The sequence below is a fragment of the Perissodus microlepis genome, chromosome 1, assembly GCF_051167445.1.
Source record: "Perissodus microlepis isolate ML-2025 ecotype Zambia chromosome 1, ASM5116744v1, whole genome shotgun sequence".
Lineage (NCBI taxonomy): Eukaryota > Metazoa > Chordata > Actinopteri > Cichliformes > Cichlidae > Perissodus > Perissodus microlepis.
This window is the reverse complement of record NC_140461.1, coordinates 8,439,047-8,462,256: the sequence shown is the minus strand read 5'-3', so window position 1 is coordinate 8,462,256 and position 23,210 is coordinate 8,439,047. Positions and strand designations below refer to the sequence as shown.

At 38.9% G+C, this 23,210-nt stretch overlaps 1 protein-coding gene across 4 annotated transcripts in view; it reads right to left on the bottom strand.

Moving 5' to 3' along the window:
* The window catches only part of kctd15b (potassium channel tetramerization domain containing 15b), a 31,093-nt gene extending 18,890 nt beyond the window's left edge, over positions 1-12,203 (bottom strand). The window contains exons 1-2 of one of the 4 annotated variants that reach the window (XM_084928898.1): positions 12,181-12,203; positions 4,422-4,597 (exon numbers count right to left, since the gene is read on the bottom strand). In XM_084928898.1, coding sequence (XP_084785024.1) covers positions 4,422-4,585 — 164 coding nt within the window. In that variant the 5' untranslated portion in view covers positions 4,586-4,597; positions 12,181-12,203. The other 3 variants (XM_084928889.1, XM_084928880.1, XM_084928871.1) reach the window with 3 other exon arrangements.
* Between the last annotated feature and the right edge of the window lie 11,007 nt (positions 12,204-23,210).

Genomic DNA, 23,210 nt, shown 5'->3' with positions numbered 1-23,210 from the left:
TACAATCGGCTGCTTTGTAAAAGTGTATGAGCTTGTAGTTATTGGCTGTATCAGGTATCTTCTGACCCTGATGTGTTGGCTCAACACACAGAAGCTATCAAATTAAATTTGCTCTGTCTCTTTTCTTTGACTTGACTGTGTGAAGAAGGAAAGCAAAGATGGTTCTCCCCCCTCTCTCCCCTCCTGCCATCCTTTCTCGTTTTCACTCTCTCCGACTTTCCTTCTTTCTGTCTCTCTCTCTGTCTCTATCCTTCTCCCTTACTTGCTTTCTCTCTGGAAATCGATGCAAAATGCTTTATAAAAAACCAATACTCATCTCCCTGTTTTGCCCGAGGTGTTCCTTTCTCATATGGTCTTGCAATTCTTCCAGCTAGAATTTCACCATACCCCTCCAGGCTAACTCTGTTTTTCATCTCCACTTTTTTAAAAAGCAATTAAAATGCTGCCTGTTTTTCTTTTTCTTTCCCTCTCTCCAACTCCCTTCTCTCTCGCTCTCTCTTTCTCTCTCTCTCTGTCTCGCTGTCTTCTCTGTTGGTCTCCTCATTTTTCCCTTTTCTGTTAAATCTCTGAATTGGAGAGTGGGCTGTTTTTAACAGGTAGGTAGAGAGAAAAGGGTGTGTCCATAGGGAGTGGGGGTTGTATAGAGAAATTAAGAGACAAGATACACAAACAGAAGGGCCAAAAAACAAAGAGACAGGCAACGATAGGCGAAAGTACAAAAAAACAGAAGTACAGAGAAAAGAAAAAGAAGCACAGAAAGAAAGAAACAGAATGCAGGAGAAATGCAGAGCGATAAAGTGGGAGAGAAAAAGGTTTGACGGAACTAAAAAACTTGGATAATGTGTGCTAGTCACTGAGAACGAGGGAGGTGGTGGGTGTTGGAGGTTATCACGGATGGCTCAGATCTCCTACCCTTGTGGTGCCAAGCGAGGGCAGGCAGTGGGGCAGTAGGTGGGCAATATCTGGCAGGATGTTTGCTTCACCAGTTAAAGCCAGCCAGAGGCTGAGAGCTGCCAAAGACGCATCCTCGCGAGGTTGGGAATAGGACCCAGGTAACACTGATTCTGCTTGAACAGACAATGTGTGGAAACTGTATCACTTGTGGACCCCTAACGAAGACAAAGCACCCAGTGCTTCTTGGAAAGTGAAACAAACACACCCAGGGATCTCGGTGAGGCTGTCCAACCTGACATCAAAGGCTGCCCACAATGGCTTCCGAGTAGGGAAAGTCAAATAAGAAAGTTCAAAACCAAATCGCTACAGTCCCTGGCTCTGATTCGCAAAGTCATGCTTGAAGCAACTGTGAAATACTAGATAAACTCATGGTTCTCCAAACAAGCTAACCCAAAGGAAGGGTGATAGGTTTCAAAATAAGGAAACACACTTTCGCTTTTTCTGAAGATCGCGACTTATGGAAAATAAATGAGAACATTTAACTCAAGTTCCAGCCTAACTATAATGCCTTTGAAAATCTTGACGTGTTAATGCAATCAGCAGCAACAGAATTCGCTGGTTCTCTGGTAATAACTTTCACTGTGTATAGCTCAGTTGCTCAGTATCTGTCCAAATTGGGGTTAATTGCAAGATTATGTGATTTTTTAAAAATAAAAAATACTATAAACATGAATGTATTAATGCAAACATCTCCACTTTGGTACTGCCAATATTTGCCTGCAGCTCTGTTTTCTTATCTGTTACTTTATGGTTGTATAATACGGCTATTTCTACTCCGGAGCAACAATTACTTCCTGTTAATATTTAACATTAAGTGAACAGAGTAAAAGATTTATTTGAAAGCTTCAGCTTTATCTCATGGTGTGGTGTTGGTACTAAAAAAAGAAGCTTGTGATAATGAAACAAAATAGCAATGAAATAACACAACTCCAAAATTCTGTTACATATTTTGAGCTCAGCTTATAGAAAAGTACATTTCCAGAAACAGAGGACCACTGAAAAAGCATAAAGCCAGTACAGATCTATCATCTCTGGACATAGAAGTCTCGTCTTCATAGAGAAAAATGTCCAGTGGTCCTTTCAAAATAGTTTCCTTGTCTGTGGAACATTTCCCCTAATTTCCTCAGCTTCTGTTCAAGTGACTGCTGAGACTGTCCTCTTTGAGAGCTACACAGAGTGCACATCAATGTTTCATGACCCTTGTCCCTTAATATGGCCCACACAGAAGAAGATGAATATCCACACATTAGTTACTAGACTAACTTTCTCTTGGCACCCTGCATTATTTAGAACCCAATCTATTAAAAGTAATCAGCAACTTCAAACTCTTTAGCCCTGCTCTTTCAGTCATCACGTTTTCAGTTTTGCCCACGCGCCTTTCTTGACCGGATGTAGCTGAACACAGCATATGCGGTTATGCCAGTGTAATTGTTTTGCTTTCTGCTGTCAGCCATTATACTAATTCACACAAAAGGGCCCCTCCTTCCACTGGCTCCAGTGGAAAGTGGAGCCCTGAGGCCAACTGTACGCTGAGGAGGCTGGGAGAAAGAGAGAAACAGTGAGTGTATGCATGTGAATATGTGCGTGTGTGCACGCGTGTTTGTGTGTGATCCAGAGTGAGAAAGAAACAGCACAAGACAGAGGGAGGGAGAGAGAGAAGGAGCAAAGGAGCATGTGTGAAAAGAGAAGGCGAAAGAAAGAGGAAAGAGCACTTAAACCAAACCAACACTCATACTGATATCCGGTCTTTACTGTAAAAACACTGCTTGGATGCTCTGACATGACTCTGTGCTGCATTTGGAGTAAAGACCCTGTGCATCTCAGAGTGAATAACTTCTTTGTAAAGTGTAACGCTGCATCAGAGCATAATAAATACAGGAACACAATAGCAATGCACAATTGCGAATACAAATGACACAGAAATGTAAAAACCATCTGTCCACTGGATAAACTGACTATGACACTGAAATAGTGGACAAAAAAAATTGTCTTAATAACACAAACAACGATAAACCCTTTTCTGGTTTAAGCTTTATCTTTCTCATGACATGTTGCACTGGAATAAAAAGAGAGTTGTCAGGGATTTCCTGTCAGCAGACTCTATGAATATCAAGACTTTATTACCAGGGGATTATGTGGATTATTTCCTGTAGCCAATTTGGCAGGTTTTCTAACAACCTGGTGTATGTTTACCTTGGCCCACATGGGATTCAGCTGATGCCGAAATGCAGGGAGCATAATGCAATAAATGACAAACTGCATTAGAGGAAAATATGGGAGGGGTCATTCAAATCAGCATAAAACGGAGTCGTTTTATCATTATTTGAATTTGCTTCCTTTAGTAGTGGCACCTTGTTTGTGGATGGAGCTAAAAATGTGTATAAAAATGTGGGATGGTGGATTACCATCAGCTCTTACACAGCCTGAATCATCATGCTTTTTTTTCTTAGAAGTGGAAATGCTTCATGTGTGACTATAACAATCAGATAATGAAAACAATAGGTCACAAAATAAAAGGATAAGTCATGCAACTTTTTATTAAAATGTTTTGATAAGGTCATGTTGCAACACATGATAAATGGCGGTTGCAAAAAAACCCGACAACTTCTAACATGCCATGATTTTAATCACATTTGAAGCTGTTTTACATCAACTTTGATTAAGGGGGTTCTGGACGCTTACGTCATTAATTTTTTTTCTAGTATTCCTAACAGCACCCTGATCTGTGGGAAAAAATAAAATAAAATAAAATAAAATAAATAAATAAGGACTGTGAAAAGGGGGCGTAGTGTGAAAATGTTCTGCGTGGTGTGAATTCACACAAACACTACTACTCACATCAGCAGTAAAACATGTGTAAGGTTCTGCACAGTAGCTGAATTTTCAATAACAGCTACCATGTGAAAGGAGATAAAAAATAAAAGCCCTGGAGGTATTTATTGGAAGACTGAAATAATCACCTTTAAAACAAACAAACAAAAAAGCAATCACATGTATCATTTTTAAGGTACAAAGTTGAAAGAATGAAGAGAAGAGAAATGCCCCCACATGATTTGAAAAGATATATGGGGAAATTGTCCCCAAAGTTTCACTGGTGGTGTCCCAATGCCAGTCAGCTAAATGACTTGCTAACATCTCAGATTCTGTTAGACTTCATTAACAAAACCGCCAGTCAAATCTATTTTTTAAACGATTCACTGTGAAAAATGCAACATAAAGCTACTAAGATAAAAAGCGACTGAAATCTAACTGAATATTTATTTAGGAAACATTTTCCATTATTTAGTTAAACTGGAATAAATGCATAACTGTGTCACATTTTAAACAAAAGCAGCAAGAGACAGAATAAACTACTCTTTAGTTTGCTCATATTTCTTAAAGTTGATTTAAAAAAATAAATAAATAGATAAGCTATGAATTAATACATTAAGATCAGCAGCGATGCTAGAGGCAGGGACTGATCTTACCTTGAATCTGGGTACTTGGTGAGGGTTGCCAGGCTGCTAGTGTACATGTGTCCCCCGACATCGATGTGCACCGGGGCGTTCGCCTTGGTCAGCTGAGCCGGCAGAGGGATCCCCTGAGCGGCCAGAGGAGAGACCGGGGACCGGGTCAGAGACAGCCTTGACATGCTTCTTCCCTCCTGAAAGCAAGTATAGAGAAAAGCCATGGGAATAAAGGTAAAGAAGAATAAAAAAATCAGCAGAGTGCTCCTAAACAGGGAAGTAGATAGTATCCTTTCTGAATGGTATCAGATCACTTCCATGTCTGTCTGGTCGCATATTTAGCCTGGAAATTATTGCCACCGCTCTAATTAAGTATGTTTGCATCTTTTCATGCAGCACCGCAGGCGAGGATAGGAGGATGCTTATTAGAATCGGGGTGAGAGAGAGAGAGAGAGAGAGAGAGAGAGAAAGAGAGAGACAGAAGGAGATAGACAGATAGAAAAAGAGAGGGGGAGAGGGAGACAGGGTGAGGAGGGGAGAGAGAGAGGAATGCTAGGTGTCAGCCTCCAGGGGAATAAAATAAACTGCTGCTGCAATATTCTAATTAAAGGTCGCCTTATGTGTTAGACGTGATGCGCCCAGACACACCAACCACCAATCTAAGAGTAAGGAAAGCTCAACGGGGAGGGAGCTTTCAACTTTTCTTCTAACACGCACACGCATCCATTCAGTACACAAAAAGATTAAGATTGTCATGTGTCCGCAGATAGTTTGAGGCACACGGGCCTCATGTATTGCACAAAAACGCATCCGATTTCAGTCGAAAGCAGGAGAAGTATCATGTTACTTGCAGGCCAAACTATTGTGTATCTACTTGCTGTAGCTCAGTGTCGTTGATTAACCACTAAAATAAAGTAAAGTACATGGCACTAGAGCCTACTGTATACAGACTGTGGGTGCATATATTTGGGACTGGGGCTTACTGGGAGCACGCCGGAGCACTCCGAGGTCAGTGCAGAGCTGAATTAGATTATCTGATGAAATGATTGACAAAATATTTTCAATTCGATGCGCCGTCATTTGATTCCGCACTGCTTCAGGAGGAGCGGAGGAGGCGTTTATATCCAACCTACTGGTGCGTAATTTGCCTACAGCGGCAGGTGAACCACAAAACATCAGTGTGGCCACATTTCAGTGTTACTATTATCTGTTACGAAGCATATTGTACATCACAGAGGCTGAGTTTATTTTTTTAAAGGAAAAGTAAACAAAGATATACTGTTCTTAGTCAATTTTCTTTAATAATCACAGAATAAAGGTCACCGTTTCTCCACTTTATTACCACTAGTCCGTGCCTACAGGCTCTGGTTGAAATACAGACCTTCCATTCGAGGAAACCTAAAATAATAATTGGAGCTTCATAGTACACGTGTGTGTGTTTAAACAGACTGATATAATAAAATCCCAGCTTTCACTAAATTATGTGAACTGATCAGTTTTCTGTTGCACATATGGGCTGTTGCACTGTCATTACTGATAGACGGGAGACCTTTTGCCAAAGTCCAGATCATCCCCGCGGCTCTGAGAGAAATGCCAGTGGGCACACTATGAGACAGGAGACTTTTTTTTTATATAGACCTCCTCACAGCAGTATCGTATTCGTTTAATGCGATTACAAGAAGACGGGATTACATTTCAAAACCCAGGAACAGAGAAAAAACTTGGAGAGACTTAAGAAGTTTAGGGCACATACACAAAGACACACACGAACACCCATCGGTCTGTCCCATCGCGGGTATCTTCCTCTTTCCTACTTATCCACCAATTAAACAATAAATTCCTTACACTGACATGCAATGAAGAACAAATGTGGAAAATAAATATAGAAATCTTCTTACTATCCCGATCACATTCTCATTGATTTCTCTTGTTCCCAACTCTCTTGTTCCCTATCACATACACACAAACAGTGAGTGACACACGTAGACACACAACACATAAATTCCTTCACAAAAATCACAGCAGCTACAGAGACTCAACTTTCCTTCTTTGAATTGCTTTCTTGCTGCTTCCCTTCGCCGACCCCTGCTCAGACATACTGCTGTCGAGCTCACACTTAATGACAGCAACATAAACCCTGACGACCGATCTTTAAAACAACCACGTTTTAAAAAGGACACAGAAATCTCTGAAAAAGAAACGGTGCGATACAACACTCCCTCCGCAGCAACACCACAAGCCCCTGCTCTGCCTTTAATCTACCAAATGCTCAACATGGCGTCTTATTGCTGCTGTACAATTAAAAGCATAATCCCGACACGTGTAATTCACTATCCGATTGATAAAACACACACGTGTTAACTATAGGGTACAGTCTGGCAGAAAAGACAGAAAATACACTTTGGTCGAGCAGTAGCCCAATGCAGGACTCTCCAGCACAGTTCAACTGTCCTTCACGAAAACTGTACCTCCTAAGCCTACACTGTGCGTAAAAAACATTGGATTCTGTAATATTAAATTGTCACCCTACCGTTTCAAACATTGTAGGGAGTCCGGAGGAAATCCGTGCCGGCGGTCAGTCCCAGCTGCTGTCCGCGTAACCCCCCCAAATTTTCAAATATTTTCTCAAAATGCCCCCGAGTTTGTCACCGAACTACACCGCCGTCCAGTTCCAGTACCTATACTGCCGCACGGAAAAGCCAAGTATTTTTTCTGTATCCGACACAAAACTGCTTTTAAAAGACGCTAGGTTGTGGCCGGGATCGACTGCAAAGAGTCTCTGTGGCTTTAAAGGCTCAATTGCAAGGCTGGCTCGACCTGTCCTCACCAAGCTTCTTTGTACCAAAGCGCACAGGAAGCGTCCTTACCTTGAACATAGATGAGATGATCTCCTTCCCCTTCTCTGCTCTTATTTGGATACGCGTAAAATGTGCGCTCTTATTGGAATCCTGCTTCGTATTTCGGCTTCTTGTCTGCCTTTTTGCCTAAATGAAACTGCCCCTGTGGTTTGTTATGAGAAGAAGAAAGCCAATAATCCTTCTCTAAATAACAGAGCGGAGCTAAAAAAGAAAAATCTTGCTCCGGGCTGCCCAAGCGCCTCTGGGCCAGGGATTAGGCTACAATTAGCTCAACTACACTCTCTCACCCAGGCAATTTTCTCAAGGAAGAAAACGTGATACCCTCTATTCCCGAAATTATGACTACATAGATATAATAACTTATCTTATTTTTTCCGGCAAAAAGTAGTTGTGATTTCGAGGGGGTAGGAAACCTAACAGGCAACTGTCTGTCGCTCAATAGATTTAGAGCAGCAAAAAGCAGATTTTAATCATTGTCATTTCGTCTGATGTAATAGTTCCCCAGGCTGTCCAGCTAGTAGGATTACATTTCCATCTCCAAGCTAAATTTAAAGTTTAAAGCGGGCGGGCTGCCATAGTCCTTTACTCAGGCAACATATAATAAAGACGCAATAACTTGTTGATAAAGTCTCAGCAGGAAAAAATATGTTGAAAATGAAGCGATATCCTTGAACCAATATCTTTCATGCTGTGATTTTTCCCCCGTGTCCCGCTCTCTATTCCTCGCCCTCTCTCTCTTGCCTTAATGTCTGGAGTTGTAACGCCAAATTTCCTGCAGGCCATTAAAATCAAATGACGTCTATGGACATGCATGCATGCTGCTGCAGAAAGCGCCCTCACAACCTGCCTGCAGCCAAATGCGCCATTTCAATTATAGCGCAGGGCTTAGATGGAGATATCTGCCCAGAACACCCCCCTCTCTACTCTACAATGAAAGGAGGCAGCCTCCAGACTTTTGGAAAATAAGATTGTGCCTGATTATTGTTATTTTTCAACAGAGAAAGACACAATGCAAGTGATGAAGCGCTAAAGTGTTGCGCCACTTCAGCACAAAGTAAAAGGGGGAAGAAGGAGTCAAGCAGGTGCTCACGCCAAGGAGACGATTATTTATTTATTTGCATGTTTGTTTATTTGCGGGTAAATAACTGTGAATAATTGATGCAACATCGAGCCCAGTAATTACTCTGTACCAGAATCGTGAGAGGGGTGTAATATTCGTTTCTTGATATTTGGCGCCAACCAGTGTAGGAACTTATTATTGGTCCACAGGAAATACATCAATTCACTCAGTATTTTGGAGCCTCGTTTATCCCGAATAGTATTAACATTCTTTTTAAGCACATAGATTTCCAAAGCAATATCACTATGATACTCTTCTAACATTTTCTTATCATATATATATATATATATATATATATATATATATATATATATATATATATATATATATATATATATATATATATATATATATATATATATACACACACATATATACATATATATATATATATATATATATATATATATATATATATATATATATATATATATATATATATATATATATATATATATATATATATATGTATGTATGTATGTGTGTGTGTGTGTGTATAACAAAGCGAGAGAGAGAGAGAGACAGATTTATAGAAAATCGGCATAAAATAACAGATATTTAAATATAAAATTAAAAAGTGCTGGTGATATTTGACAGCAAGCTGATGGATGTGTGAGAATGCGCCTCTCCTTGAAGCAAGTGAAGTCTTTATAATTAGAGAGACCTCAGCGTGCCTCAAGCGCTCCCTTCTTCCCCTCTGGCACAGATTTGTTGCTTCCAGAGGTACAGACTGGAGGGAAAGAGGGATTTTTTTTCTCATTAAAGGAAACAAGCCCGGAGTTAGTTCAATTACATGAAGTATGCAGGGATGTTGTAAATTTAAAGATTTAAATAGCTTACAAAGTGGCCCCGGGCCCCATCAGTTAATTTCCTTAATTTATGGATTTTATCGGTGTCTATGTGGAAGGGAAGAAGTAGGTCATCTTGAGGATTTGCATGCAGCTTTGAGATTTCCCAAATCTAAACATCTGTCCTCCTGACCAGCACATCAGCAAGTGAGAAGACAGACAGGTTTCCATTTCCATTTTCTTAACCGTCCAAAAAACTGTCCCTACGATTAGTGTTTTTTCTTCGTTAAGGGTTAAAAAATGTAGATCTGATTGTACTATTTGACCCAGGTAATGAGATTATAGATGTTTGGTCTCCCTGATGCAGGCACAGAGCGAGATAACAGCTCTGTTCTAGTTTTCTTTAAAGGATTATTCCACATAATTTCTTCATTATTTTAAATGTTTACTTATGTAAAACTACAAAATGAACATAGATTTTTGCTCAAATCTGAGTCAAGATGTTTATGTTGCAACGTGAAGCATTCAACTGCATACATCAGTCAAAATTTCAAAGTCTCCTTCAGACATATGTTAATGAAGTATATGAATTAATGCATGACCCCAAGAAGAATAACTTTGCCTCTAGGTTCAAATGCAAGGTGCTATTACTTATGTTGCCTAAAGTGGCACAGAGGACAATGCTGTGCCTTTCTCCAGCTTTATCACAAGAGGATTATATATGATTTTTTAAAGCGTTTTCTACTATATACTAATCACAGCATCAACGGTGTATTGCATGCTTTATGCCTCTGAGGGATAAATTGTACTATTTTTTTTATTAAAAACAATTTATTCCACCTTCTTTTTTGTGGTACAGACACATGCTTACCTTTTTTTTTGTTTTGTTTTTTTTTGCTGTAAGCAGGTCAGATATCTGACACCAATGAATGAGTGCATGCTGGTATTTTTTTTTTAATCTGGAGGATATACTTATTACTCAAATGAAAGATGGAACATGGCACCATCTGCTGGCTAGGTGTAACACTGTGAACAAAAAAATGCATATTGATGAGTTTAATTATTATTAAATCCTTTATTTAAACATGTTGTCTCATTGAGATCAAGATATCGTTTTCAACAGAAACCTGTTTATGAAAAACATATTCAATTATGACATCAACTTTTTTAAAAAAAATCCAGCCTCCCCCCCAAAAAACAGGGTTGGATTTGATACTAGCATTGGGGTCAGAGGATCTCAGAGGATTAAAAAAAGCATGTACAAGGGATCTTAGTGTGGGATATTGCAAATTTTGGTATTGATCTAAAATCAAGCAAATACAGGGTCAGTACTGCCGATACTGATACTTTTAAGCTATAAAGGCAGCTTATCAAGGGGAGAGCCACGTGTCATGATTCACAAGATGAATCATCAATTTGCAAATTCAGAGCACGCTTGAATGACCACTAATTCAAATAGATTTTTTACTTTCCTCAATACTTATCTAACACAGAACACAACTTTCACCTTTTATGCATTTTAAAGCTGGGGTTTTTGGATACCTGGAATGTAAATGTGCCCGTCACTTTGGATCATCTTCTGTTGTTCAAATGTGCTATAAGCTACAAATCAAACAGATGTGAACTGGAACACACCTATTTGATTTATAGCTTCTATTTGACATAACTTTGATTTAAGGTTCAGACATTTTTCATAGTGCATGTTTGAGGTTAAAAAAATTAAACGCAAATTAAACAAACAAAGTATCTATCCTATCTTGTCAGAATCAATTCAATACCAATGCCAGTATTGGTATTAATACTTTCAATATCTGGGTCTATCCAGCCACCTCTAGTTTTTGGATAAACATAAATGTCACCTTTTAAAAACGTTCATATAAAGCCATAGAATGAAGCTTCATAGTCTTCTGTAGCTCAGTCCATTTGTAGGCAGCAAAGTAATGAAAAATTCCTTGAAGACGTTTCGCCTCTCATCCAAGAAGTTTCTTCAGAAGCTCCTCGGATGAGAGGTGAAACATCTGCAAGGAAACTTAAAGAAGTCCAGACGCTTTTCTTTCCAAGCTCCTTAGACTACGATGACCTGGATGACTGAGAACCATCACAGACGTAATGAAAAATTGTTTTTCCAGGTTCACTGTGAATAACAGGTAATGTTAGCACATTCTGTGACCTGAAATTGCATGTAGTGCGTTTAGAGCTAACCAAGCAATTTCTGCAGTAGAGCCTTGTAAATAAACACCACACACTGCCACTTTTTTCTGTTTCCTAAGGTTGACCATCCTACTTCTTCATAGAAGAGTGAGTAAGAAAAGACCTACACCAATTTATCATTGGTAAATTACAATGTACTGTGATGCAAGAATCAAGAGGCTTCAAGGTGGATGAAGAAACATGACTATAAACAATATCACCATAAGAAATATAAATATCATTTTCTTGATTGGTGTTTCCAAAAGGGCTAATGAACTGCTCACTGATACATTTAGATGATCGCATGTACTTCAAGGGAAGAGCCAGTGGCATAAAACAGTGCCGTCTGCATAAAAATGTACATTATAATTTTGGGACCAGGTGTAATATTGTTTCTATATATGGTGGAATCTGATAGTCAGTAATCATCAATAATAATTCATCAGTAAAGTTGTTATTAATGTACAAGGGTAATGGGTAATGTTTTCTCCTGCGTTAAAATGATAAAACACACATTTACCAGTCACTTTGAAGCCATATGCTGTACTACTTATTATTTCATTAAATAGGCTTTTATATTATAGTCTTTCCATTTGGTTTATTTTTAAATATTTATTGTCTCTTTTTTTATTCTTACTTTTCAATTAAAGCCTTTAGGGCATTTGGCCAACATGTCCTTTTTTTGATCCACATAACCCAGGTCACCCACACAACTGTACTACATGTGCACAAAGGTGAAAACAGTAGACACAATACAGTCACATCCGCCCTTCTAAATGTGAGCATTTGCAAGAATCTCTTTCAAGCATTCCACTTCTACTTACCCCTCTGGCATGTGGAGAAAGTTTGAAAAGAACGCTCAGAACTTGCTTTTAGTAATCTGCATGCCTTGTGGAGCCCGGTTGCTGTCAATCGCTCCGTTCTTACAGCCATTTGACATTCTGCTTGATGTTGGTGTGTGTCTGAGGTGCAGCAGCGACACTTATTGTTCATTATTTCAGAGAGAGAGAGAGAGAGAGAGAGAGAGAGAGAGAGAGAGAGAGGGCGAGAGAGAAAGAGAGAGAGAGAGCGAGAGAGAGAAGGTAAAAGGGTGTCAGTTTATTAATAGAACGTATGGAGTTGTGTTGCTCACAAACACCTAACAAGCACAGCTCAGAATTCCCTCAAGTGCTTAATGCCAGCAATTAAGTTTCAGAAAAAGCTGAGCACAAGGAGAGTGTGTACACTCTGTGTACTTCTGAGAGTTGCTGTTATGAGACAGTTCCACTTTTACAGGTAAAACTGCAATGACTCTGATGTTGTCAAGTTCAGTCTTTGTTTATTCAGAATCTTAATGTGATTGGTTGAGACATTTACTAAATATTAGCCAACTGGAAGCCTGCAGAGTACCCCAAACATGCTAGACTCTGAACCTTGAAAAAGGCAGTGTACTTTGATGCCATCATAGGTACTTAATATTACTTCACTAAAAAAACGGAAAATCTTACATATTCTACCCCCTTTTTGACATCTTTAGTGACTGGATACTTTTAAAATAAACATATTTCAGAAAAAAGGCAATTTTCCATATAGACCAATAAATCAATTATAAAAATACAGTATTGTGATAATTTTATATATTATATTACCTGTATTTTTAGTTTTTCTTCTTTGTGCAAAGAAAATATCCTCCTCTCATTGTTATAGATCAGATAAATTAAAAAAGAAATCTGACATTTTAATGAAGCGGAAAATGTATTTTCCACATTTTAAGAATTGTCTAAAATCTCAAAATCTGCTGCCATCATGTGGTCTAAGGCTCTAAATATTTACAAACTGATGAAAAAGTACCTGTGAAGGAGGTCATCAGGTAATAGAGGCATTCGTGAGTACAGGATGAAATTAGAACACGAGAATGTTTATGAAACTTTGCCAAAATGCCAAGAAATTAGACATTTTCTCTGTTTTGTCAGAGAAGAAGACGTGATAATGTAACTTTGTTTTATGTCATCTCTTGTATCCGTCACCAAATTTTCATTTCTATGTGCAGTCCTCTCTGAAGTTCTTTGGGGAAAAAACTAAATCCTCTGAAATGTGTTTTTCTGCTTCTGGCTCAAATCAGTCTTACAAGCATCCAGCCTCATGCCTTGAATGTGTAAACAGAGGAAAAATGATCTTTTGCTTTTGTTGCTGCTACTATTTGGTTAGCAGTAACAACGTGAACAGTGTGATGTCTCCAATCACATCTGGTATGCATCACATAGCATTCCCCCGCTCAATGTGCCTTGGGGGAAGTCCCTGGCATTGCAGAGCACCCACAGTCCTCATTAGAGTGCATGTGTCATGATGGCATCAACCCACAGCCTTGACTTATGTTTTATATTTACAATCATCCATCACAGCACTGTCATCACAACAGTCAGAAAACATGGATTGAGTCTTGAATGGTTTGAGCTGATCCAGCTCATGTTTGTAAGTCTTGGTACGTACATTATCCTCGAGGGCCTTTTTCTGTCTGTAGCTATGTTGTTGAGACTAGTAATGGCCTGAGACTGAAGCTTGAGTCCCTGTCCTTTTGTTGTGCGCTGAGCTCCCTAACAGCACAGAGGAGGGACAGGGTTTGATGTGTCTTCTGAAGGCCTGCTGCTTTGTCAACACTGAGGCCTGTGCACTGACACTATGGAAGCTAAGCGCCGCAGGGTGACAGGGAGGGGAGTGGTGGGGTTGGGGTGGAAGGGAAGGGTGGGTCACTGCAGCCTGGTAAAAGAGAGACAGACAGAGGAGAGAGAAGAGAGGCAATGGGGGAAGGGTGCATGCTAGTGCGGCCAGCGCCCAAGGCTAGAGGAGAGTGCTCTGTGCAGCAGACTGCCTGATAGGGACTGAGGCTGCTGGCTGATGACATTTTATGGTCACAACATGCAATCCAACCAACTTTAGTTGGTGAAAATCCAGTTTTCATATACTCAATGGTGGTGGGTTTTTTGTTTGGGTTTTTTTTTGTTACAGCCACACAAAGAATGACGCAGTTTTGCATGTCATCATGTCCTTTGAGTTTTAGTTCTTTTACAGTAAACACAGCAGTTGTTGGTAAAAAAAACTTCTTAAGTCATAACATATGGAAGCACAACACACTATTAAAAGTATTTTTGTAGCTTACACTTTACAAAACAGAACTATGAAAACATGACACACGAGTAAATGTGCATTTAATTCTGTAATTCAGAGTTACTGTTGATAAATTAGGCATATTGTGCCAAAGGAAAATGGTTAAGTGGGGTGAATGAAGGTAACTCAGGTACTTTTATTTAATTTCTGTACTTAAGTGGACTGTTGAGGCATTCTTTTGTTATTTTAAGATGGATAAAAAAGTGTCATCAATTATGTTATAAAAAAAGATGTACAGTAATGAAATAGTTAATAGAAAATAAAAAATAAACCTGACTTTTTTTTTCTTTTCTTTTAATGACCTCGTCTTTTTTAGACTAACTTACTATCACCAAGCTACAACAGTAAAGTTCTGCTTATGCTACAGCACTAGAAACCTATCTTCTGGCATAAAATGCATGACTTTTAAAGTGCTTTGACAATGTTGGGTTATTAATTTTTTCCTTCATCACCAGAGTTCCTCTAAGCAGCATAATACAGTATCATTTATACAAGGTAAAAAGACGCAACATCAGGGTTTTGCTGAATAGGGTGTTACGAGCCAGTTAACCCATGATATATCTGTTTTGTGCAGTGAATTACAGTCTGAATGTGTTAGCTGTCCTCCAGAAGGTGAAGCAGTGCTAAGGCTGGGGCTTGCCAGAGGCACTGCTCTCTCTAAGCCTGAGCTGGTGCAGGCTAAGAAGCCAGCGCCCCATAGACATTGCTTTCTTTCACTAACACTTTGTGTTAAGTGGCCATAAGTAATACTGGGTGTGTATTATGTGCTGAAAGCAGAGTTTATTCTCTTACACATAATTACTGTTCAGCCATGTGTGTGGTCTCAGTGCTTTCTCATCTGTTTCAGCTCAGACCTCATCGAGTCACTTTATGCCCCTGATAAATGATTGTAACCAGTGGTGCAGTGCAGTGAAGACCAGTCCCTTCATCAGCATCAACTTACTTTTCATTATAAAGTGAATCTTAGTGGTGTTTAGAGTTAATGAAATAGTAAAAGGTCTCATCTAGTCACACGGTCAATATTTGGCTTTATCTGACCCATTAATTCACTAGTATTATTGACATACTTTGACATATATACATTACTTTCAGATTTTTGTGACTTTTAAGCATGAGCTAATTCTATTTCTTTCTGGACTATGTTCAGGTTATCACCTGCTGCTTCATCAATGATTCATCAATCATGGCAAACTATTTAATATATGTATTCATAACTCCTACTATTCCATTTAACACCTACTGTTTTTAACAAAATAAAAACTGTTAAATGCTTATCATACATAATTTTAACTGCCACCCCCACCCCTATTTTGGCCTTGAATTTAATATGTCTTTTTCCCCCCCCCTGGCTATCAGGCCACGCAAGGAAGGCACTCCTTGTCCAGTGAAATATAAAACTAGGACTCAATTAAAACGTAAGTGATAGTCATTGAGCTTTTCATCCTTTAAATTAGTCTACTGCCCTCTTGTGGCTGTTGGAATGTGTCTCTGGAAGGTGGTTAAACTCTGCTCGCCTACAGTTCTACTAAAATCTGTAACATTTCTCGATTTTAGCTATCTTTCCATGTCCCGTTAACATTATACTGTCTGTTAACAAAAGCTTGTGCATGCGGAGAATCCAGTAGGCTTTTGTGGTTTTTTGCGCATGCGCATCACGGATAAACCTTCCTCTGACGGAAAAGTGATGGAAGATCTTTGTACAAGACAAGCTACTGCTGGTTCTGCTTTCACTGCTCTCACTATCATTTGCGACTGGTATGAAAACAGAGGTACAGAGTAAACAGTGTTTTTGTGATCCCACCTCTTAACAGATAAGTTTAGTCTTACCTTGCCCAACACGTAAGAAACTTAATAATTACTTTAGCACGTTAGTGAGAAAAGCCTTGAAGCTCGACAGGAGGCGCCAGGCCCTGCCATGTCCGGTTTAATAGGTGACCTGAACAGGTGAAGGCTCCACCCACATTTTCAGATTAGCGTCTCCCAGAAATACTTTAAATCTACAAAGTTTAATTAGCTATTTCACCAGTACCTCATCTTAATTTTTCATTAATATTTTTAATTCCCTTGTAGAAATTGGTAGTTAACCATGTCACACAGTGCTCAAGTCTTATAATATAGCTGATGTTTTGTTGTTCATGTATTTCAATATACTTCTTTAAAATCAAACTGAAAGCATTTGTTTGTAAGTGCAGTAAAAACTGTTTTCCCCCCTAGATATGCGGTCCTCGCAGGACAGCGGCACTACAAACATGATTTTGATATATTACTGTATATTTAAAATGAGCTCAACCGTACATATCAGCAGCAGTAATATTAATCCATAATACACTGACAAGGAACATTTTTCTGCAGAATAATTACTGTTTCTTCCGATACATTATGCCAGTAATACACAGTTTATGTGTCGTGATGTGTTTTCATAGTGTTTTATTGCTTTTACTAAATAAATGGCTCTGTAAAATTCCTCCAGCACTTGTAATTGTCAGCTAATTGTAAAAATGTGATGATAACTTTAGAAATAATAATTTTTACAATTCTTCAACCAGTAAGGAGTGTAGCAGCTGTAGATGTCCACGCAGAGTGCAGAATATACAAAAGAATAAAAGAAGTGGAGCATGAAAAGTGTTTTTTAATCATGGTCTCTGCTTGTCTTTCTTCAGCATATACCACTGGCTCCACTGTTTAAGCTCACTGCATGGTCATGCAGTCGTTAGCCTGGTAGCCTCATAGGAGGAAAGTAACTGGTTTGAACCCTGGCAAGGGTTTTTCTGCATGGAGAAAAGCCCTGGCCAGTGATCAAACCTACTATAATCACATTATGGTAATACAATAATGTACATATCCTAAATCACAGTAATCACATTACAGTTACAATTATGTGCCTGTGTTACAAAGGTTCTTCAGTTATCTGCACAGCGGTAGAAATAAAATCATCAAACATGGCTTTTTCTTAAGCTTCAGTCAGCTGATTTCAGCTTGTGTGCATAGGACAAAGATTTGCATTGGCGTGAGAGTCCACAGCCTAAGATTTATGATGTTAACTGTAATTATGTGACAGTGCATTTCAGAACATTTTACAGAATAATTTAAAAGTAATGCAATTAAAAAATACTTTCTCTGGGGGGTAATTAAATTATATAATGCATTACTTTTTAAAAAGTAAAAAGTAAGTGTGATACATTACTTTTTTGAGTAATGACCACAGTACAGTATAGCCAAACAACATACACGTTAATGTAAGATTAACTAGTCATCCTAAATTGGCTGTGAGCTGCATAGAGTGCTAAAAATACATAGAATAAAACCCTGTGTTTGTATATGGTTAACTGTGGCTTGTAGTTGAAAGCACTATATAAATGTCAATCCATTCCATTAATATTAACCTGTCATTTCTCTTTTTTTATACATACAGCTGAACCTGCTCCTAGTTATATCTCACTGTAGATGAGTACCATGCTGTAGCAAAACCCTCTTGGCTTTGACTCATTGCTTCCTTGTTGTGTTTTTTTTTCTTTTCTTTTTGTCAGATTGAATCTCTGAATTATATCTAAAATGTTCTTTCATCGCATATCAAAACTTTGCAACTTGCTACTTTGTTTTTCTTTTTCTAAATTATTTAGTAGTTGGAGCATGTATTAATATTTTATATTACCAAACTATACAATGCAGAAGATAAATAAGGTCACCAATGACCAGCAGAACCATGCTCCATATCTCTGTATCTCTGTATATTCTGGGTTTTAAGGCCACAGCCTCTGTTTTTTTGGCTCACGGAGTTACTAATAAACTGCTTGTTCACTTTGCATTGGAGTTAATGGACAGAAAAGGAGCCGCTGATTTCAAACGAATGCTAAATCTGCTCTGTTGGATGCTGGAAAAAGTTATTAGTTTGCAATTAATTGAAAACATGTCAGTGTTGTTCACTGTAGCCTTGCCCCCTAGTTGGGTATAAAAGTCAATAATATTATATTTAATGGGGGAATTATTTGATATTCACAAGTGCGAAGTTGCTTCTCCTTTGTTGCAAAAACAAAAACTAGTTTTTAAAGAATCCCCCAAATTTACTGAACTGATATTTTGTTTGTAATGCTCATACAAGAACTTCCTCCTCTTGAAAACTTGAGATTCATCATCCCCAGAGTCTAATATATAATGCCACTGCTGTGGCCTGCTCAGGAATGAACTGCTGTGAATCGGTGTGGTGCACCTGCCTTCTGCCAGGCAGCCACAGCGCTGCAACCACGCCAGCCAGCCTACAGGCACTTCTAGATAACTCCTGTCTGATTAGCTCCTTAGGAGGACATTGTTCCAAAAGCAATTCACTAGACTCCCAGTATTAATTTAGTCCCGAGAGAGAGGCCCATCCATCCTATGTAGGACGGGCTGCGCTCTGGGCCTACCCTACGGCCTGCTAATAGCACGGCACCTCCTGGCCTGTCACTATAAGTGATAGTCTCTGCAAGTTTGTTGCCTCGTTGTGTGTTTCTCCCATCAGGCAATGCGTTTCCCTCCCTCCTCTTCCCTCCTTGTTTCTCTCCCTCTCTATCAGTGGTGGTTCAGGGCAGGTGTCTTCTCTGTCACTTCCATCACTCACGCTGTTTGACGAAGGGAAGACACAGTTCAGAACATGGCGTGAGCAGGGGGTGATTCATTGAAAGCTTGCCTCTCTCCTTGAAAGGGAGGAGAAGAGAACAGCAGTGGCTGCATCTTTTTGGGAGGGTGGGGAGTTTGTGAGAGCTGCCTGCCACGGGAAAATAAAAGAAGGTGAGAAAGCTTTCAGTGCTGTTGAAACTCTGAGGGTGACTCCAAAGTGAATAAGGCTGCTTTTAAAAATCAAAGGTTGACTGTGATGCGTGATACACCTTAATAGATAAAGAAAACCAAACAGCTTTAAACTGGCAGGGGATCTCAACTTGTTTATGGAGAGAATGAAGTGTGTTCCTCCTACATATTTGTTGTTTCTGTTTGAGAAGAAGTGCTTTATTTTTTCGAATAGGCGAAGGAAACTGAAGCTGTACAGCTTTATTTGTGTCAGAAAAACTGATGGTTCCACCAGCTTTAGAAAAAAAGGTTTTGAAGTTGTGCTTTTGCTTATAAGAACAAAATATGTAAGATATTTTTCCATTTTGCTCCATGGCAATTAATCTAGATTATTTGAGTGAAAAATCCTTAGAGGTGTTGCTATAATCTCCATCATATCACCCACTGGTTTGTAAACTCTTCTGAAAGATATTGATCTTCTCTATAATTTCCTTTTTTTAAGAAACATCTGAGCATTTCTAGACAAGAGAGGGAAATGCGCTTATCAGCAAATGCTAACAAGCTTGGTTATCAAAGTACGTTCAGAGACTGCATGTGTGATTCACAGACATGCAGGTACCCACCTAATTAGTACAAAGTAACTCCACCCACTAAAACTGCAGGACGGGCATTTTAGACAGGCTGTCAGCACAGTTATGTTCACAGAAATCTGTGATATTTGACAGACAACATTAGAAATTCTTCCAAAGGTGTTGCCACAAACTGTCCACTTCAGTGGCTTAAATTAGCTGTGGCCAAGGCTAGCACACAGCCGATGGATCAGTTGAAAACACCTGCTAGTCAAACGGGCCATGTTAAAAAATGAGTCAAAACAAAACGTTTACTCAAGATAGACACCAAAGCTGGGTTTTGTACCAGCCTGAAAACATGTCTCTTTTTGGTGTAAAACCGGGCAGTTATATGGAAGTCTATGGGGATTTATGCAGGTGGCCATGGTGCTTCCATGTTGGATTAATTTCTGAGTCTCTAAGCTTGCTAGTTGGAAAAGTCCACTATATTTTTGTCAGAAACTGTTGATTTGATCTTGAAAACATCGTTAGATCTGTTGCACTCTTGCACTTGAGTTTAACTAACTGTTAGGGTGCTTTTGTTAACTTTGTTAACAAAGCATGCTGAATTACATGTGTGTGATGTTATCTGACTTTTTTGCACAGCCAAGAGAGTTGGCAGTGCTACTGGAAAGCTGTGCTCAGTGTATTAAGGCATTGTTAGGAACAAGTGAGTAACACTGCAACACAAACCAACTGCAAAAGCTTGCCTGCATTATTGTCATGCCAAAAAAAACCCAACAACAAAAAAAACAACTCTTTATTAGTGTTTGTGTTACATTTTTAAATATTTGCCCACCTCTCCAATAGTATTTTTCAGTTATCTGTGTATATCACATATTACTTTTCTCTACTGTGAAAATCTGCCATTACAGACTTACAGACACATTGTTCTGGTTGGAGGGTTTGAGGTGTTTCAGCTCCGTGTTTTTTTTTTTAAAGAATTTTATACTTATACTGATATTAATCAATTTTGTGTCTGGTTTATGTCTTTATTTCATTATTTGCTTTTAACTCTCAGTGTTCTTCCTCATCTCCTGTCCATCATCATCACCACCCAGATGTTTGCTTCAACCCTCAATGTGTTTTTAAATAAATATACATACAGGAAACGTTGCCATGTTTTAGAGAGCAGTGCTATGATATAAACACACAAAGGCAGTGTGAAAATGCATTTTATCAATGCAAATGTTTTAGCCATTCGTGGCAGTTGTGTCAGTTTGGTAGAGACGTAGCCCCAAGGTAAAGAAGCACTTAGCCTTTAGCAGCTTGCGTGACTTCATTATGGAACCTATGTTTATTGATTCAAGTTCATTAAAGCTGCTGCATAATTTATGTCAGTTTCAGCATATAACCTAATTAGAAGCCTTGCAAAGGCCTTCATTGATGTTTTAGTGAAGCATGACAGGCAGTGACAGCAAATTTGGTACCTAAGTTCACATTACTATACACACCTTTATGTCCATAAATCATTCTTTGAAAAGCAAAAGCATTGTTGGGGTTTGTCATATTTCAGATGCAGTACTGCCATCATGTGGTTGTATATGATATTTCTCTGGTTAGCAGAGGTAACAAACAGCATGGCTTTGGAGTTTTTAGAATAAAGAGTAATAACATATTGAATATAAAGGAATTTCCTTTGAAACCCCCAGATACTTATATTTTTATAGAGATACTTATAAAATGGAGAAAAGAGCAATCAGATTACTCATTCTGCCGTGATACCTTTTACATATATTTAAAAACACAAATCATCAAATTGCAAAAATACCCCAGTTTGGATCAATGATCAATTTTGTTGAATTTTTCTATGCTTACAGAATTAAGGATGGAAATTATCACAAATATTTACTAAACTGGTATTTTGTTTGTGGTGGTAAAATGAGTACCTCCACCTCTGAATGCGTGCCTTTACTTTCAAGTGCACTGTGGAAATCTGTCCTTGAAAACCTGGGAATCATCATTGTGTGAATTGAATATATAACACCACTTCTGTGGCCTGCTTAAGAATGTACTGCTGTGTATCTGTATGGTTCACCTGCCTACTGCCAGGCAGCCACAGTTACTTTTGTCTCTGTCTTCAACTAACTAAATGACGAAGTTTTTGTTTTTAGATTGAGCTGTGTTGATGAAAACCAGCATACCTCACCAAATTAGATTTTGGGAAAGGTTGTGCCCTCAACAGGACTTGAATTTTGAGATTTCTTCCGTAAATTTATTTTCCACTTGTCGTTTTGCTTGGCTTGATTAATAACAGAGCTTGAGCAAATCATTTTAATGAGGCTTATGTCATTGAGAGATGTGTCTGGAGCATGCAGCACACTCATTGCCAAAACAAACAAGGGTTTCATGCAAAAGGCGGAGAATTAACCTGGCATGCGTGGGAATCAGCCAAGTTTTGTATTTGACATTTGAGGGAATTTCCTTCCTCTCAGATTTTGTTCTACTGAACCGAAGAGTCAACACCTTAAATTGGTTTTGTTCCGTTATTACATGGGAGATTTTGCAGAGGCATTGATGCAGTCGTTGCCTTTGTAGACAGCCCTTGCAAACCGCTTTGTGTCAGTCTTTGTCCTATACATGTGTGCGTGCATGTGCCTGCTAATGTCTGTGTGATAGAACTGTCGTCAGCGAATCAGCCAAAACCTGTCATCAGCCATGTTAATGCTGGCTTGAAGGCAAAGAGGAAGATTAGCTGAGGAACTTATAATAATAATACTTGAAAAATGGAGCAAAGTCTCTTTTTACAGTCCTCCCAAGCAAGGCGAGGTTGTTTATCACTTTGGGAAGATGTTTGGTTGCCTCCCTTGTATGTCTGCTTTGGGCCCTTAAGCTGATTTTGCTACACAAGCACGTTCTCTTCAAAGCATGTCAAGATTTTCCACGCACACTAATGAGGTAAATGGATGGCTTTTGTTTTCTCCACAGTTTTAACTTCCCCCAAAGTGCTCTCATGACTTATACACGAGCTGTTGCGGAAATCAGCCTTGAGCATTTAATCAAATTTCTAACTCTACAGAGTGATCAATTTGTGCTGCAATATTCATCTTCCACTCAAGCATAAACATAACCGCACATTTACACAGACACGCACGCATCCAGGCACGCACATACATACACAAGCATGCACTTACATACATACACAGATACAAGTGCATCGTAAGACTGCTATTTGTTTATGTTAAAGTAATGTCATTTTTGATAGGTAAATTGAAAAAAAATGAAATGCTTGAAAAAAAAATGCTGCTGTGACAGATTTTACTTCCTTTGAGTGTGTGAGAATCATACAAATGACTGTAAATTTAGGCAACATAAGGTACCTACTTTAGTCTAATAACAAA